At 47.3% G+C, this 19,432-nt stretch overlaps 1 protein-coding gene across 3 annotated transcripts in view; it reads left to right on the top strand.

Moving 5' to 3' along the window:
• The window catches only part of phkb (phosphorylase kinase, beta), a 48,917-nt gene that overhangs the window by 11,067 nt on the left and 18,418 nt on the right, over positions 1–19,432 (top strand). For 2 of the 3 annotated variants that reach the window (XM_049030044.1, XM_049030045.1), the window contains exons 3-14: positions 397–535; positions 2,108–2,207; positions 4,457–4,564; positions 5,211–5,291; positions 7,173–7,288; positions 9,529–9,592; positions 11,731–11,826; positions 12,272–12,469; positions 15,116–15,173; positions 15,334–15,411; positions 16,815–16,973; positions 17,484–17,578. In XM_049030044.1, coding sequence (XP_048886001.1) covers positions 397–535; positions 2,108–2,207; positions 4,457–4,564; positions 5,211–5,291; positions 7,173–7,288; positions 9,529–9,592; positions 11,731–11,826; positions 12,272–12,469; positions 15,116–15,173; positions 15,334–15,411; positions 16,815–16,973; positions 17,484–17,578 — 1,292 coding nt within the window. Of the gene's footprint in view, positions 1–396; positions 536–2,107; positions 2,208–4,456; positions 4,565–5,210; positions 5,292–7,172; positions 7,289–9,528; positions 9,593–11,730; positions 11,827–12,271; positions 12,470–15,115; positions 15,174–15,333; positions 15,412–16,811; positions 16,974–17,483; positions 17,579–19,432 lie in introns of all 3 variants that reach the window. The other variant, XM_049030046.1, reaches the window with a different exon arrangement.

Here is a 19,432-nt window from a genome sequence, read left to right as displayed (position 1 = left end):
AGCAGGTGTGGCTCATCAGAAGCCAGGTAGGGTAGAAAACCTACTGGACGGTAGCCCTGCAGGACCGGAGTTGGAGACCCCTGATGTAGGGTTTTCAGAGGGTGGTGTAATGAACTCACGGGAGCAGTTCTGTAGATAAAAACAACGAGAGAGGTCTGAGGAGAATGGCCAGACTCATTAAATCTCACCAAAAGTTCAAAAATAACAGGCCAGTGGTGATGCTGTTCTAAAGGCAAAAAGTGGGCTCTACCTTGTATTAGCTTAGTGTATCTAATAAAATGGCCATTGGGTCTGTTGGTGGCAATTTATGGTGAGTTTTTCTGCCATTGCATCATTTGAGTAGTTCTTTGTGTCGTTTTATGATGTATTTCCCTCTGTCCATTTTCCTCCCTGCAGTGAAGTCCACCATCTTGAACTTTCAGAGCCCCACCACCGGCCTGTTTCCCGTGAAGACATGCCCCGACTGCAAGGAGGCCAAAGTGCGGGACTCACTGTACTGTGCTGCCAGTGCCTGGGCCCTCGCCATGGCCTACAGGTGAGATCTCTAGGGGGGCAGGGCCTGTCTGTGCTCTCCCCAGCCTGTCCATGTGTCTCACTGGTCTTATTAAGCTAAATGGCTACCTGTCTGTTAGTCTGGGCTTGCATGCTATCTCTGATGCCCATGCTACGTGATTGACTGCTCATTTGGTCCAGCAGGTGATTCAGTCCATTATATCTCAGGTGCACGTAACATTCCTCTTTCCTGTACGCGTCGCAGAGCATCCCGTAAAGGTTTATCTTAGTTTTGTAGTTCCATTGTCACTTAAGCTTTCCCACTTGTCGATCAGGTCAGAAAGACCTGGATAGCCTGCTGATCGCTCTGCCGTTAGCCCTCCCTCAGAAGCTGTCCTCAGCCTGCTGTCAGGTCCACTCTGTGCCCCCCCCCCCCCCCACCCCAAAAATAGAAGCGGGAGTGGACCAGAGGCCATCAGTCATGGTTTGTTCCTATTAGCAAAGACAGTGGAATTTAATTAGGATGAATCTGACCTGACAGCACAGACCAAGTCCATTACTTATCTTCGGGCTGCTTTTGTCGGCGAGTGTGGGGGCCCGCATAAGGGCCGGGATGCCTGTCTGCTTGGACTTTCACTTTTTCGAACTCTTTGCAATTATACTGTTGCAGGAATCATGGATTTGCGGGCCCCCAGAGGACATCCCCTGCTTTTTCTTCTCAACACTGATGTTTATTGCACCCTGGCATTTAGGATTATAGCTCTAAACATGGTCCCCGTGCCATTAAATGTGACACTTTAATCTGATAATTTCCTCCTCCTCCTTTTTTTCTCGCACTTCTTGTTTATCTGTAGCAGGCATGCCCCTGGATGTTTTGAAGGACAGTTTAATTTTGATAAATCTTCACGGTAGTTATAGGCTCACAATACCGAAATGCATCTCATTTGTATTTCTCCGGAGGGATAAAATGTAAATTCTGATGCTTGAAGAGTCATGTGCTGGCTACCATGGTAACGTGGAAGCAGTGTTGTCTCACACTGGCAGGGTTGGGGGTTCGAATCCCACCTCTGCTCTCTGTGTGGAGTTTCACCTCATCATCCAAAGGCATGAAATTGTCCACTGACACCTATAAATACATCACAGTCTATTATGTGTGTATGTCTGTGTGTGCCCTGTGATGGACTGGTATCCTATCCCAGCGTACTCCTGCCTGGGATAAGCTCCAGACCTTCTCTATCCCCTCCCAAGATGAATGAATAGATGTTAAAACGCTACAGAAAAATGATCCTACATTTGCCTTAAAGAATATTAGGAGAGGTTGTAATACGTAATTGTTCTGATATGTACGGTGCCCTGTGTGAAAGACACATTCACTCTCATCATGCTCGAATTTAACGTTGAACATACTGTGGGCAACGAATTATCGCCACAGTTTTCAGTCCTTGTTATAATTTTCTATGAATAATAATATGGGGTGTAAATAGGGACTCCTGCTGAAATGTGACTTACTGAATTAAAGGACAAGCGCCATCGGTGTGTCTTGCTCAGTGAAGCTCCATTCATAAATGGTCTCTGAAAAGCGGGTCACCTCACTTTATTCGCCCGCCCCCTCCAGGCGCCTCGACGATGACATGGGCCGCACCCACGAGCTGGAGCACTCAGCCATCAAGTGCATGCGGGGTGTCCTGTACTGCTACATGCGCCAGTCAGCCAAGGTGAGTCCTGCCCCACTGCCGCCTGTCACACCGCTGGCACACCGAGAAGAGACACTGCTTTACCTGCAGGCTGGGCGATGTGTCCGCCCAGAAAGATCTGGAACAGATGAGCATTCAAATTTCACAGTCAGCGTGAAAGTCAGGCCTTAATCGTGCTCTCAGGATTATTCTTGCAGCGAAACTTCTGCCAGATAACACTCGGGCCGCTGTCCCATTTTGCATGCGATGGTGTAAATGACTAGAGTATAGGAATCTCTCTGTAATATTTTTATTATCAAGATAACAAAATAACAATCCCACAGTTTTCTGGTATTGAGCTGTAGTGACCAATCCCACACTCATCTAGTGATGAGTTACGGTGATCAGCCCCACACAACCCTAGCCCTGATTTATAGTGATCAACCCCATATCCATCCAGGACTGAGTTGTAGTGATCAAATCCACATGCAATCCCATACTCCTCTAATACTGAACTGCAGTCATCAGTCCCACACTCCTAGTACAGAGATCCAGTGATCAATTCCAAGCACCTCTAGTGATCAATCCCGTAGCCCCAGTGCAGAGCTCTAGTGATCAACCCACACAGCTCTAGTGCCAAGATCCAGTGGTCAATCCCACAGTCCCCTACTGCTGAGCTCTAATGATAAATCACATTCCTCTAGTGCTAAGCTCCAGTCATCAGTCCCACAGTTCCTAGTGCAGAGCTTTATTGATCAACCCACACACCTCTAGTGCCAAACTCCAGTGATGAATTACACACTCCTGTAGTGCAAAGCTCCAGTGATCAATCCCACAGTTCCCTAGTGCTAAATCCCAGTGATCAGTCCCATAGTCCGCTAGTGCAGAGCTCTAGTCATCAATCCCACACAGCTCTAGTGCTAAGCTCCAGTGATCAATCCGCTTGACTGAACAACTGGCTTTGCTGTTAGGTGGGTGGGGGTTCACCCAGCTCCACAGCACACCTGTTAGTGTTTTCACACCTGCTTTCATGCACTTCATAATATTTACCAATACCACACTTTGCGGAAAATGCCGGGATCCGATCCCGTTCTGCTTCTTCTCCGTGACGAGATCGCCGCTTCCAACAATACCAAGTAAAATCCACGCCTCGCCCCCCCCATCCTACCATCACCACTGCTCTCTAATCGAACATCTCCCCCGCTTTTGAAATTGTTCCGTTTCATTTAATCATGACCCCGGCGACCCAATTTGGGGGAAAGCTTTCCCGTGTCTTAATTACGATGCCCCATTTATACAGTTAATTACTCCGCGCTGCATTCATTAACACCTGTCTCTGCCATTAAGAGGGAACAAGTCATTTTAATCCTCCTCCCACACAGAGGGAGTATCGAGTGGGGGTGCCGCAAACATGGTGGTGGGGGTACAGTGCCACTGCCGCATTCCTTAGGGGGGCTGTTATCTACCCAGTGTCCAGTGCTACATACTCCTGGGACTGGTATGTGAAGCCTCATCTGTTTGTGTTGTGTTCTTCATTCGACCTGGGTACAGTTGCCGCTCTTGCTCTAGACCGCAAGCAGGGTGGGCAACGGAATTGTAGCGGACGCTCAACACCGAAATCGCACCAAAAGCACCATGACCGCATAATCCACGCCCTCATTTCTCACAAGGCTGTTGTGTTTCAAGCTGGATGGCATCACAGGTACAGGGAGAGGGGGGCCCAACAGGCCGTTTGTGATGTTCCTTCCAGGCTCTGAAAACCATTCACACCCCGCAAAATCTCCCTGCCAGCTCTGCACCCGCTGCCTGGTCCTGGCTGCACCATCCTGCATGTTCACCAGCACGGAGCAAATCTGGGACGGGAGAGTGGCCGATTCAACCCCACTAGCTACCGTCAGACAAACGGAACACTAAATATAGGCTGCCTATTTATAATGGCTCCAGCGGGGTTTGGGGTTGAGCGGGGGTGGCCGGGGACGACGCTTGGCATAGATCTGTCTGACGGCGGTCCACTTCACGCCGAGCTCCACGCCACGGCTTGCCTGGCCTGGTGCCGGAGACATGGGTGAGTCTGGTTTCCACAGGATTCCCGCAGGAAAATCTGTCCATATGAAGAGCCTGACCGTTTTGTCGTAGCTAGCAGGGAGTAGCACACATGACCTGAAAATGTTTTTCATGCCTTGCATTTGTTTATTAATGCATGCTCTAATCCAACGTAACCTACATAACTAAGCCACGGTTCTCTCTCCCTACCCCCGCCACCCCCCCCCCCCCCCCCACCCCCCCCGCAGGTGGAACAGTTCAAACAGGACCCAAGTCCATCCAAATGTCTGCATTCGATCTTCAATGTGCACACAGGCGATGAAGTTTTGTCCTACAACAGCTACAGCCATCTTCAGGTTACCTCAGTTTCGGACGTTGTCTTTTTGCCTTTGCTTTGTGCTTCTTCCGTATTCTCTAATGGTCCATTTAAGCTATAAAAAGTATCGCTAAATTTATTTAATGTTTAAGGGACACCCTTTCAGTGAGATCAAATGAAGTCCTTGATTATTTTAACGGAGGGCATGCTTCATCGTTTACAGTTGCTTTGAAGATCTTTTAAGAGATCACAGGCTTAATGATTCTGGGAATATGAAAATTATTTTGGAAACATTTCGGGTGGGAAAACTGCTCTCTTGCGATTATGATCATTGCGGGTCTCATTTCGGATTCATGCGGTAGCATTTCCCAGCTGCAAAAATATATGAAAAAGGGAAATGGAGGACCTGTGGGATTTGCTGTTTTGATTTTTGCAGTTACGGCTGGCCGAACGTGTCCCACTATGCCTAATTGCAGGGCTGTTGCGTTGGCTTTCCTGCATGTGAATCACTTAGTGGCGAGTGTGAGCGGTTTGTCCAGAGATCTGCTATCTCCCCAGCTTCTCAACCTGACGTCCATTATTAATGACTTCAGAAACCCCGTCTGTATGTGAAAAATGAGTTTGAGTTCATGCCGTGGCTCCCACCGATCTGGCTGTTCCTAAGCTCCCTGTCTCTCCCTGCCTAGATTGATGCAGTCTCTCTCTTCCTGCTCTATCTGGTGGAGATGATCTGCTCCGGCCTCCAGATCATCTACAACACAGATGAGGTACTTTGCCGTCGTCTCTGAGCTGACGAACCCGTCGCTATTCTGAGCATCTGTAATCCTGAGCCCACTGAGTGCTGTTACTCGCATTCCAGCTGTGCACCCCCCCCCTCCCCCCAAGTTGCCTCTCATGTACGTAACACTTCATCGGAATGAAATTTTCGTCCTCGATCCCAATTCATCTGTCATGTTGAGCTCGCTTTGGTCCTGTAGGAAAATACCTGTATGGTTACTGCTCTCCTCCTGATCTTGTGTTCTCCAGCGTTGGGATTGCATTACCTGGGACGCCTTCGTGAAAAATGATTCGTACCTCGCTGTGGGAAATGCACACTGTCCCCCTTGAGGTTTCGAGGTCATTTACTCTGTTTATTAAAACAACAGCCATCCGACTGACTATTTTCCCAAGACAAATTGACTTCCTGAGGGATTTCTGTAGGGGGAGGGGCTGAGGGGGGAGTTCACAAAGCAACATTAATTTGCATTTTTAAGACCCGGTTTATTGGACTGCATAACCCAATTAAAAAGCATGAACGCAAAGCCAGCGATCATTTTATTATTATCGTTATTCTTGGTAAAAACATAATTTAAGGACACTTTTATGGGAGACCAGAGGTTTTCTTTCGACGTCTCTGTAGTGGGAATGGGGGAGGGGTGTCGTCATGGCGATGAGTGAGGACCTGAGAGATGTGCTCCTTAACTGTCTAGTCTTCAATCAGGAAGTGTGATTTACCTGCGTGGGTATTTCCCATAAGCCTCTGCAGGGGCCGGTGCATGGAGGGGGGTGCGGATGTTTTCCTGTCGTCTGCAGCACAAATAAAACAAAATGAAACGCTGCTCATGCCGCCGTGCTGGAGACAGACGAGCTGGCGGGCCCTCAGGCTATCAGCGTTCATTATGATGCTCTGGGACTCCATCCAATCAGAGTTTTGGTCCATGCCCCCCTCCCCCCAACCCTTCTGTCTGTCACTCGCCCAGGCGCTCCACTTTCCCCAAGCAGCACGCTGTTCTTCCCGCGGTTCGCCTTGGCCGCGCAGGTCTGCAGTGACCCACGGGGTGCTTTAGCCTCCAGAGGTGGGGAATTGTGGGGGTGGGGACTGGGAGGATGTTCAGAAGGGAGTGCAGTGCATGGGATTTGGGTCGTGTGTGTGTGTGTGTGTGTGTGTGTGTGTGTGTGTGTGTGTGTGTGTGTGTGTGTGTGTGTGTGAGAATGAAGGCATGAGACAGCTTCCGTAGGTGTGCCTATGTCTGTCTGTCTGCATGCGTGTGTATATCTGTCTCTCTCTCTGTTTATCTGTGAGTGTCTGTCTGTGTGCATCTGTGAGTGTCTGTCTGTGTGCACTGTGCGTGCACTATACCTCCCTCCATACGTAAGCCAAACCACTGCTCCTGCTCAGAGCCGCCTGTCACCAGGCCTGCTCGAGCCCGGCTCTCACTTTTGCTCCCGCCGGTGACGGCGACAGTGACATCTCAGGGCCTGTCGACCATCAATCTGACCCGTCTCCTTCTGAATCCCCTGCCTGCCACCCCGCTGCAGCGCGTCATGGGGCCCTGGTTGAAGCGGCAGGAACTTCAAGTGTCCGTTTTGCAATACAGAGAGCTGATGTGAAAGCATTGTCAGTCCGGAACACAGACTTTCATTCCTGGCTGTAAAAATGAATCTGCTGCCGTTAATATCAGTGAGACGGGCCGGATTCTGCCGGTTTTCCAGCACCGTGCCTGATGGTGGAAGGCTGGGCTGTGTCGCCTGTCAGCACGCTGCCGGCGAGCTTTGATGACTTTGTGAGGCTGTGTCTGAGATGAATGCTAACGGCTCATAGCCATGGATCTGACAGGACCCCCCCCCCTCCTTCCATCCCCACCAATCCCCCCACCCCACATTTGTAGGTGTCTTTCATCCAGAACCTGGTCTTCTGCGTCGAGAGGGCCTACAGGGTCCCCGATTTCGGCATGTGGGAGCGCGGCAGCAAGTACAACAATGGGAGCACAGAGCTGCACTCCAGGTTGTAATGCAAACCGCACATCTACATGGACTCGCTGAAGGTTGTGAGGCCCCCTGTTGGCATCAAACAGACACTACGCTAAGCATTAAATTAACGCGTTTCTTACTTCTCCAGCTAGCTAGCTACAATCTAACTCTATTTGCTAGCTGTTTATTTTGTTTTTTGGAACATTATTTATTGATATCAGTCTTGGTTTAGGTTTTGAAGCATCGTAGGGCACGAGTTGTCTGCTCTGTGATTGACAGTGACTCCAGACGCCATAGGCCCGCCCCTCTCACACGATAGGCCTGTCTCTCAGATCAGCTATTGATAAAGGTCAGGGGTCATTAAAGCATGGCTCCTCTGCCATGAAACAGGATGAGAGGTCAGGGCTCACACTCATTGGTTCTGTCACGTACTGGTGGCATGAGGTTCACAGCCCATGGATTCTGAATTCCACTCCTCCGTCTCCTCGCTCCTCTGTTAAAGAACACGTCCGCCATACCTCTTATCCGCCATGTCGCTCTTTTATCAAAGGACCGTTTTCCCTGCAGAGTCCCTCCAGTTAGACTTAAAAAATGTCTAATAACATCAAAACGGTCACATTTTTATCAGTGATTTTACTATAGGGAGTCAATGTAAAGCATCTGTCATTACACAGTTTACATTGATCATACGTTAAAAAATAAATAAAAAAATTGGAGCCAGGCATCCTTTATAAACCAGTGTACTCATATTTACTATATCTATTTCTTTATCTTCCTCCATTTCTTAGCCATCTGGACTGGCCATTTAATCCTACCATAGGTGTTTCTCTCAGTCCACGACAACTGTGTGTTGCAGACCAGCATACGCCTGCCTCACTGTGCACGTACCATCAACTTTCTGAGCTTCAGGAAGAGCCCTGTCCTCTCAAATCTGCCGATAGCCCTGCAGGCTCCTGGTCTAAAGCTCGCTTCACCGTAGAACCATGACAGTCTGAGAGACCTGGTCTTCCCGCCCCTCCCCACCCACCGGGGATAGAGTGAGCCAGGTCTCCTCCCAGGCGCCGCAGCGGGGATCAAACCCGGGGCGTGTCTGGGACCGGAGATCCACAGAGAGGATGATCTCGCATTTATCACTGGGCTGACCGTCGTACTTTTTGCGTTTGAAGAAGAGTATGCAAATGAATCTCATTGTGTATTCTGAAATCTAGCAGCCGACTAGGCTACGTGTCAAACTGATGATGTATAAAGTATATTTCATTATCTTTATAATATCCGGGCTAAAAGTTTGAGGTATTCAGCTGAATCTGTTTTCAATGTCCTGCCTTTGTTTACATCCTGCTCTGGTGCCCAGCCTTGTTGGCAAACCCGCTTGCGTTTTGGCAAGGACCTAAACCATCTGCTAAGAAATTTAGGACAACAGGAAGCCCAATGGGCTGGCAAACTGGCTCAAAAGGTAGTGGGAAGGGCAGGATGTTGTACCCTAAACAGGCTTAATGTCCTGTAATTACCTGTGCCTTAAACCAAAGGCTGTCTTCGAGTATGACAGCAGTACCTAAATGCACATTAATCGGAGCATAAGTAATGTGTAATCGGAGCCTGTATTTTTTTTTCCACTCCGCGTTCGTCCCTTCCTGCGTTCGTCTGTCTGCTCCCGTTCGTCTGAGGCGTGCCGGGACGTCTAGATGCGAGAGAAATATCAAGCAGCTGCGGGATCGGTCTCGCAGTTTGTAGCGGGGAACAGGGGGATGTTATTCAGGATCATCAAAGAGCTTTGTGCCTGACAAGCCAGCAACACTAATATAAGAGGAGCGAGCAGGAAGTCGGTACGGGGCATGAACTGATTTTTTTTTTATGCGTAAAAAAGAGGCAGACCTGATCACGGTCGTCCTGAGATATAACATCTCTCTATCTACTTTTTTTGTTTTCTTTTCAATAATTCGTATCGCCGTAGCCTGACCCGATAAAGAGAAGCATACATGTGCTGTACATATGTAATGAACATATCTGATTCCCTGTGATGTCATGCGCACTTGCATGTTGTTTAAGCCCTGAAGGGGTACTTGATGCCTTTGGGTGTAGCACTTTAGTTGTATTTCCAGTGAAGAGATTCAGGTAAATCTCTTTGTGGGATGGTCAGGGAGCTCAGCTGACCAAGTAGATGTAATGCTTGTTGTTTTACAGTGTGCCATGTGCTTTGCGTTGATGCATTTGGCTTTTGGTGTTTGGCGCCTGGAGCTGTTTGTCCTCACGGCCATCTCTCCTTTCTGTTTTCAGCTCTGTGGGCCTCGCCAAAGCAGCCCTGGAGGCCATCAACGGGTTCAACCTGTTTGGGAATCAGGTGCTCCCTGTCTGCCTTTCACTGGCCCGCGTGCCCTTCTCTCTCTCACCCAGGAACATCTCCCGGGAGTTAATTTGTATTATGTAGTGCAGGCTCCGTATTTGAATGAATTCCATCTTTTCAGTGCACTTCTTTTGCCTCATAACTGCAGTATTTTTAAGAAACTGTTTGTGACATTTTGGTTTACTAACACGAAGGATAAATTGCCAGCGATTTCTGTTCATTTAATTTTTAATTCGCCTTTCTGTCTTTCAATAATCAGGTCTAAAGTGCTAATTTATTTGCCAATTAGGAGTAAATGCAATACCAATGATCCTTAACAATGTCAATTAAGTCAATCAGTCATAGTGTATGTTTGTGTCTTATTTTAATGGAAGCAAGGGACAGTTTAATTAATGTGTGTTTTTGCAGTGCCCCCTCCCTTCCCCCCAAAGATGTTGTTTTGGGGGGTTTTTGGTTTGTATTTTGGTATTTTTGTACTCTGGATGCCTGGGGCTTATATCACCAAGCAGGGTTTCTTGCTTAGCTGGATAACTTCTCAGATTTAAGTTACCCCAGTTTAAATTGACTTCTTAGTTCATTTACATTTAGCCCAGGCTACCTTAAATCTGAGAAGTTATCCGGCTAAGCAAGAAATCCTTCCCCTGCTAGAGCTGTATTATGTCCATGTGTTCCGTTCAGTCGTTGGCCTGTTTTGCTTTTGCGTGTGGGGGTGCTCACCAAGCCAGGTGGGAGTGTTTAGCAGCAGAAAGGGGGACACTGTGAGGGGCCACGGGAATCCCGCTGAGCCATCGGCCAGCCCCCCCGGAGCGGGCCGGTCTGCTGTCCATTAGGCGGATGGCTGAGCGGGATGCGGGCAGCGGGTGCAAGCAGCGGGGTGTTTAGAGAGCGTTGAGAAAGCGGCAGTGACAGCTGCCATGCGCCGGCCTGGTGCCAGGCGAGGGGCAGCCAGGCGCAGCAGCACGCGGGTACATGCACGCGCCCCCCCCCCCGCTCATGTCCGCTCACTGGTGCTTAAACATCCCCATGAAAACAGCCGCTATGCTGTATGTCCAAATTTGTAGGCTCCTCTGAGGGACTTTTAATGCATTTCCACATGCTCTTTCAAGAACCTTTCGAGCTGCTGTTTCCAGGAATCATCAGGGATTCGGCTCAAGTGCTGATTGGCTGTGACGGAAGTCACTCACAGCTGAGACCCTTTCTATAGGTCGCTGCCTGCCGATTGGGCCGGATAGAGACTCAACTTCTGCATTGTTAATGAATCTGCCCTCTTAGAATCATTGTTGCTGCTCGAAATGCAATTAAGGTGCAATCATCAATGGAAACAAGTGGTCGCTGAACATTCTGTGGTGCAGGTGGAATGGCGTAAACCTTACATAACGATTTGCATGTGTGCTATGGGCCGCTTGCTCGTCACAGAAACGACCATGCCTTTGGGAACCTTTAAGACCCAGCTGGAAGCTTCTGCAGGCATCCAGTCTATATGATATTCAGGAGTCGGGTTCGATTAGACGCCTCCTAATAATATCGCTCATAAGCGGAGTCCCGATATTCAATCGTTACTGCAAATGCAAACCGGCTCCATGCAGTGCCGTATACAAAGCGTATGCGCTATAGGGTCACGGGGGGTCTCCCGTTTCTATAAAATCCTTTCTGTAAAGCCGTAACCATGGCAACATAAATACGAAATGGTTTTTCGATTTCATACATAGCCGTGGAACCAAGTGACTCTGTCACAGGGTAATTATCTATTCGGTGTGTACTGATTGTATGAAGTCAGCCCAGCGCTTGTCTCTGTCGTGGCTTTGCTGGTTTTTGACAGCGTTGGATTATTGACACGATGATCGCGATGAATGTGTTTAGATCGGAGGGCTTGGGGGCCCCGAACTAGAAAAGTGCATCGACTGGTACCAGATGATTAAAACGTTCTTAGCTGAAGACCATTTCAATTCCACTGCCTAATAATAATCTATTTTTTTTTCTGAATGGCTAGATTTTATGCACTGTGGTGCCCTAATTTCTAGTCTGTGATTATTTGCCTTCAGGTGTCTGTAATGATGTATTATTTAGAATGATGGGGATTGCTCTTAATGAGATGTTTGATTCATGTGCTTTCTGTCTTGTGATTGGTCCTTCAGGGATGCTCCTGGTCAGTGATCTTTGTGGACCTAGATGCCCACAACCGGAACCGGCAGACACTGAGCTCCCTGCTGCCGAGAGAGTCCAGATCACATGTAGGGCAGATGTTCCTCTTGCGTGTGGCTGTGTGTCTGTTTACGTGACAGACATTATCTGTGTGCTCGTGTGTGTGCGCGCACGAGTGTCTCGAATTTTCCGGCTTCTGCAATCGTGGAATTATTGTAGGACAGCAGCCTGCATTTCTTCTCATGTTTCTCCAGGAAATGCCTTCAGCTGTCAGGATGAAGTAGATCAGTTTAATTAGAAAGGGTTAAATGGCTACATTATGGCAAAGTAATCCTTCTGATGTACTTAGAGCTAGGCTTGTGGATTAAGGCTTTCATGCAATTGAAGCATTTTGAATTTTTAAAGTTTATGCATCTTTGATCGTGGCCGTAAACATAAACATCCGACGTTTTCACGTGTCCAATGACGACTTGCTGCATCGAGGCATAGCGAGATGTGCTAACAGCTCCTTTTAACCCTCTCGCCCCCCACAAGAACACAGACGCGGCCCTGCTGCCCTGCATCAGCTACCCGGCCTTCGCCGTGGACGACGACGCCCTCTACAGTCAGACTCTGGACAAGATAGTGCGCAAACTCAAGGGGAGGTATGGGTTCAAGCGCTTCCTGCGCGACGGCTACCGCACCGCCAACGAAGACAAGAACCGGCGGTACTACAAACCCGCGGAGATGAAGGTACCGTCCGGAGCTCTCTTTCAGGGGAGCATGCTCTCTGTCCTGCTGCTTTCATCTATTCCAGGCTCTCGGAAATTGGTGCTAGCCTTGGTATAGCAGGAATAAAACCTTCGCTACTGAATGACATCACACACCCGGCGTTCCCTGTGAAGCGATGAAGTCATCCGCACCGTTTCTCAGACATACTGTGCTTCCTTTATTGGACATTACACGCACATGCAGGTCAAATAGTTCCATCTGTTTGCTGCGTATGCAAATTTTCTAAAGCACATACTAATTGTTCAGAAAGAGGTTGTTTGTTAGCAGTTAGCAAAAGATGATAATCCCTGGATCAGTCTGGGAATGGAAACTAAACTCTGGCTGATTATATAAATTGGTTAGGTAGCTGGAAGCATCTTTTCCATATTTATAATAACAGCAGGGCGGACAGACTGTCTTTAACCTTCTGTTCCCTAACTTGCATAATGCCTGTTCGACTTCTGTGAAGTCTCAGTAAAACCTTAATAAATGGATAGGTTGCAAAATACTTGTTGTAATAATCTTTTCGCACCCTTTCTGTGGATATTGTGTCAAGCATCTGTTCTGTCATGCTTATTACCAGTGACATCAGCCGTTTTTGTATTGGGATGGGGAGTGTTATTACTTATCTGAGAATTTGAAAATAATTTCTTCCCGATTGACTGAATATTGTCACCTGTGATTAGGTGGGTTTAGTTCTCAGAATCTGTAACCTTGAGCAGGGCTATATTTTAATAGTTGTGTTTAATATAAATGTCTGAAGTCTGTCTCCCGCTATGGAGGGATTCCGACAGCATAGAAATCAAAGAAGAAAGGAGAGGATATGACAATGCCCGCCTGCATGGTTGAATAGCCGTCTCACTCCCATAAAAGTGACAAGGCAATATGTGGGAAGTGTTGTTTTTTTTCTGAAATATTTATGTATTAGTTTACTGTTTAACGCGACTAAACCAAGTACGATCGCTAGCTTGGAAGGAGGTTGTCGCTGTTGTTTTGCTGGCAGATTATTATAAGTAGGACAGCTTGCGGGGTGTCGATGGCGCGGTGTTTTTCACCCCCAGCGCTACCCGGGGGGCCCCGGAGCCCGGCCCCGATTCAGTCCCCCAGCGCTCGACCCTTCCTTCACCAGAAAACGTGTCGCCGGAGCCGTAGTCCCTGTTGTGTTGGAGCATCGGGAGAGTGGCCCTTGTGGATGCAACATGGCACTTCATTGCCTCCTAATGTCTCGCTTATTGTTTATTACCGTGGCGATGGCTGCCCCCGATTTGCGGAAATGACCGGAAGTGCCTAATTAAATGTTTCTAGGACGCAGGGGCGAATGGCATCCACCGGGGAGCTTTTTCTTCTGCGTTTCACCAACGAAACATCCAACTAAATTAATGCCGCGGGGATTTTGGTCAAACCCATTAAAGTGTCGAGTACAGCCACGGATCGATTTCCTGCTTAATTCTGCATTTTACCTAAATTTGTAATTGAACAGATCACCACAGCGATTTAGCGCGCAGAGGTGATGCTTTCACTTGAGAACAAGCGTGAAACAGGTTACACACGCCCTTAACAGCAAGCAGCGGTCCGCTTTTTCCTTCCCTGTTTCTACGTGAACCGGCGCATGGTGTAAGCCGCCGTTTATTTATTATTTTCGAGGCTTTGTTTTCTTTACAGTCTATGCAGCAGTATTATATCTCCGCAGTTCATTTCATGCACCCCTGAGGCAGGCAGAGCATAACCTTTTAATTTTCTCCATAGTGGCATATCAGGTTTTCATAGGTACATTATGCACATTAGCGTGTCCCCTCACATCGTTTCCACATGCGGGAAACGGTCTGCTTTTCATACTTCCATGGATTTCTACGTTTGTGTTATCTAATTATACAGCTGCGTGTGGAACGTTAAATTAATACCGTTCTGTTCAAAAGAATATCTATGAAATAATTTAGCATAAAAGCTGGACAGAGCACCCCAGGCGCTCCCCTCCAGGACTGGGGTCTCGAATCGCACCTCATTGGAGGATGCAGAGTTTGCATGCTCTGCTCATGTTGCCTGTGGATCCTTCCTGTGCTCCTGCTTCCTCCCACAGTTCAGTCAGAATCAGGATTCATTTTATTGGCCAGATACAGCTGCATGCACTGGGAATTTGCTTTGGCAGTATTGGTGCTTACGTTCACAAATAACACGGAACAGCAAGTACATAAATTAAGAAAAGTAGAAATAATAGAATAAAGGAATGTAATGGTGCAAGCTGTGCGATATAATTATAAGGACATTAAGGGGTACAGAGGTATTTGAATACTGGAATATAAAGGTATGAAAATATATGATGTCCAGGAGATGTACAAAGATGCGTGCAGAATGAGTGGGGGAGTGACACAGGCGGGGATTTTGTCAGTCGGGGTTGAGGGGGCTTGTTGATAAGTTGAAGCTGATTTTTCCCAAATAGAAAAATTCATGAAAAAGTCCCAGTTGTGTCTGTGAGAGAGAGCGTGTGAGTGTGTGTGAGTGAGAGAGTGCCTCATGTCCTGTGCTTCCCGGAAAGCTCCAGGCCACCCTGACCAACATAAGCAGTTGCAAGATGGATGGATTATTGAGTGATTAAGACGTGCGACTTTTTGTCTGCTTTCCTCTTTGCAGCTTTTTGATGGCATCGAATGTGAATTCCCAATATTTTACATCTACATGATGATCGATGGTGAGTCGAGTTCTGCGTGTCCTGTGCCTTTTGCTTATGGTGCACTAATCGTCGGCTTGCTCATTAAAATTAAGCTTATTTAAGCAAAGCATTACAGTGCATGGAAACTGGATATGGGTCGATCTGTCCTGCTTAGAGATTCATTATGGTCTTCTTCCAGGTGTATTCCGGGGGAATTCTGGCCAAGTGAAGGAGTATCGGGAATTGTTGGAGGCGGTTGTTTTCCAGACTTATGAAGGTACAGAACTCTTTGGCTAGCCTCATCTCATCAGCATCGTGTTGCTTGAAACAAATGGTGTGAGATGTTCCTCATGCTAGACTTGCACAATATATCACTGAAGACATTCGTTAAAATTTTAAGATATCCGTATCGGTTTGAAGAGTCAATCTTGGCCGATCTTTAAATTTTAATCAGTATTAAAAGTTAGCAGCACCAGAGCTAATGACACAGCTTCAAAAATAGTGGAGATGATTGCACTGGACAATAAACTGTTTTCCATTGTAGGAAAATGAGGGATTTCATTGGCTGATTTACGCCTTAGAAGGAGGGATGTTAATTTCAGTCTGAAACATTAAGGCATGCACCCTTGTGATAAAGTTTGGGTCCCGATGGTAAAATTTGCCAGGTTTGGATGGATTGGTTGCGTGGTTCAAAAATACGGGACAAATTGCATACCGTATTAGCTCAAAGTGGGACACTATTTTACAACACTGGATGATATCCTAAAATATGTAACAAGTGGAGACTCTACTTAGGTGTCTCAAAGTACAGGTCAGTGAGAGAGTTTTATATGAGTGTAACATGTTCATAATTCATTATTAATTCCAGCCAGCAGATCGAGCTGTCTTGTATCATTCCACTAATCACTTCTCAGAGGTTGGCTGCTTATTGATATTGGTGATATTAAACAAAAATGTATCTGTGATTGGTATTGGTCAAAATATCCAGTGCACCACTAGTTCAAGCATCTCACGGGCATCTGATCGGAGCCCTTTCCACCTCGTACTCCGGGAGTTGTTTTGGTTACCGCCCCAACAGGAGTTATCGATATTTTTAGGTTAACTGCTTTTCCAAAGTGTGCAGTTGCAGTGCTTCCTTTGGAGCTGGACCCGGTGACCCCGACCCAGACCCCTGAAGTTGTTTTTTTCTAAAAGCTGCGTAGCGGCCCTGGTGTGATCCTTAGGTGAATTCCGCTGGGATGCGCCCCCGATTGTAAATACGGCTTCCCAAGGACTTTTTCCGGGGCAGCGATCCGTGAGAGCTCTTCCACAGAGGCGTGTCGCTGTTATTTAAGGGTGCCAGTGAGGAAGTGACTGCATGCAGGTCTGCGGCAGAATCGCATTATCTGCTGCGTTGTTCTCTGCAAGCCGTGACATCCGCGTTTAATTTACTGTTTCTTTAAAACAGCGGTAATTGTGGCCTGCTGTGTAGCTCAGGGCCCCCTCTCATTCCCATGCGGGTGTAATAACATTTGCCTGAGACCCCCCCCCTGTTATTTTTATATCACATTACTCATTTGCATTGCAGTTTTCCACAAGCTTGCAAAGCTAAAAGTTCTTCATATTTAAAAAATGCGAATTAAGTAGATTTATTCAAGGGTACAAGGGATGATTCTCTTCTTGGATTTGACGTCTCAGCAGGGCACACCGTCATTCCCAAGTACTACTACGTCCCGGCGGATTTTGTGGAGGCGGAACAAAAGAAGCACGGGAGCCAGAAGCGATTCCCCAGCAATTCGGGCCGCGACGGGCAGCTGTTTCTCTGGGGACAGGCCCTCTACAACATCGCCATGCTGCTGGGTGAGTTTTGAGACCCCTACAGTCACGGGACAGTTAACATCACAGGGCACTTCTGTTAGACCCGACAAGGGTGTAAGACCTGTGGGGCAGTCTGTAATCAGGCCTCCGTTCCTGTGACCAGAAGGTTGCCGGTTCAAATCCTGTGCTCGGCAGAATAGTTATTTTGCCGCTGGGACCTTGAATGAGGCCCTTAATCCTCTGAAAAATGCCAGATAAATGGGGCACTCTGACCCCCAAACTTCAGTCTCAGCTGCATTTGTGTTTATGTGTAAAAGAATATCATGATGGGACATGTGATAAGACTCCTTCCAATGTGGCTGTACTCACACAGGTATAAATGACTAATAAAGCATAATTTTTTCATTCATCAGTTATCTTTACCCATTGCCTCTATCAACGCATGAACAAGTTAAGAAATATTGTATTCCCATTTTCAGAGAGATCGAAACAATTTAAAGCAATAAATCTCATTTGCCTCTGATTCATTTTCCTCTTTGTCCCGTCCACCAGTCGATGGCTTAATTAGTCCCAAGGACATCGATCCCATCCACCGTTACGTGCCACCCCAAGAGCAGAGGAATGTCAGCATGAGATATTCCAATCAGGTCAGCTCTCCGGCATCATGTGACCAAGCCATCAAGCAGGCTAACTCACCTACAGTTCTAGAGTTTTGACAGAAACTAGATCAAGTCCCTGAGTGGGAGGTAAGCGCTTGAGAATTTCTTATAAACAGCAAGGTGCCATCATCATAGATATTGCGTATTTAAGCATAGTAGATAAACTCAAAGTATTTCATGAATTCAATATAGGGGGCACCTTTGAGTCACCTTTGAAAGTTCCCACTGGTGCCGATCTTAATGGAATGCGGCCAGGGGGATTTGACCACAAATGCTTTGGCACTTTGGCTGTGCTGTATAGAAGTTTGAGTTCTTATTCCTTCTTATTCTGCCTGAATGGCCTGAGTTTTTCGCTCGACACTAAATGATTTCTTCTTCACTAAGACGATTGTTTTTGTTCCCGTCCTCCAAGGGACACTTCAGGCTGGAAAAAGTCTGTTGTTTACTTTTTTCCTCCTTAAATAGATACCGTGATTTCGATAAAATCCCATCAGATAAGTCATCCCTCCCCCCTATTTAATTCATTTATTTGCTCTTGGATTTTTTTCAGGACAGCCTTGCATCTATTACCGTATCACTGTATATTTTACTGGAGTATTCAGCAAGGATCGCGCAGTGATTCCCCCTTCTGGGTCTTAAGCCAGCCAACCCCCCCCAGCACCAGCACTAAAAGAAACATATGCATATATTTACATGTATATGCTCCCCCATAGCAGCTCTGCCGGAGAAGCTGTCTCCTTACATTGTTCACGTAGGAATCTTATTTTTATCTCATTGAAAGGGAAAAAAGTACGACTATTGTAACAACGTATGCACCTGGGGAGGGACATAGGAAGCTTCTTCATGCAGTGCGGGTGAGGGAAGCAGGTCCTTTACACTTGACCTTGAATACATAATATCGCCCCCTAGTGCGTAAGTGAAGTAATGCCCCCCCCCTTACCCTGCACAGTGGCTCATGTCCAGGCCTCTGCATTTCTACCCCGATTCAGCGTGATGCACTTTGAATTGCTGCCTTGTTATTTGTCATTGGGCATTAAGCATTTGATGTTTTGAGTTTTTTGTGGAGTTTTAGGCATCATCTTTTACGTGCCTTAGTGTGGTTGCTGCACATTGTGCTCCTCCTCTACTTCTGACGGCTCTCAAATCTGAGCCGTTGCTGCTCAGCATTCATGGCCTCCAGTGGATCCCGTGCGGAGGGGTGGGGGATCCTTTCGGGCGGGTTGATGTCCTGCCAGAACTTGCGTGGCCAGCTCGGGAGAAGATGGCTCACGTTTTGTATCACACTTCAAATCCCTCGCCGACGTAACACCGAGGCATTTGGGACTTTTTCTACATTTTATCAGGAAGGCGATTCTCTCGTCAAATGTGTATCTGTCCTGTCTGTGAACGGCCTCCTCCGTGGCAGATGAGGGCTGTCTAGAGCGAGTAACAGCTCAGCGCCTAATGCCCAAGCAAAAAGATTAGTAAAAGAAGTCATTATCACAGTGTGGCAGTTAAGATTGATATAAGAGAGTAATGTGTACATCCCAGTTGGTGTGGCAGACGTGCCCAGAATCGCAGCGTAATCCACCCATCAGCTACAGTGTGCTACTGTACATCTCCGCTCTGTGGAGACCCACTCTGTATTTGTCTTTATAGCAAAACAAAATGCTCTTTATATCAGATACTGAATATAGCTTCGTCTCTCTGTTCCTGCTTTCCGAATGGCCAGCATTGCACTGAATGTGGATCGGCATATTCATTCCCCCCCCCCCCACCCCCAGCCGCCCCCCTTGTGACAGCAGCTGTGTGGATTTTATAAAATATTACTTTTGTTGGTTGGCCAAAAATAAATGTCCACCA

Source organism: Brienomyrus brachyistius, chromosome 11 (assembly GCF_023856365.1).
Source record: "Brienomyrus brachyistius isolate T26 chromosome 11, BBRACH_0.4, whole genome shotgun sequence".
NCBI classification, from domain to species: domain Eukaryota; kingdom Metazoa; phylum Chordata; class Actinopteri; order Osteoglossiformes; family Mormyridae; genus Brienomyrus; species Brienomyrus brachyistius.
This window is presented reverse-complemented; position numbering and strand designations above follow the sequence as displayed.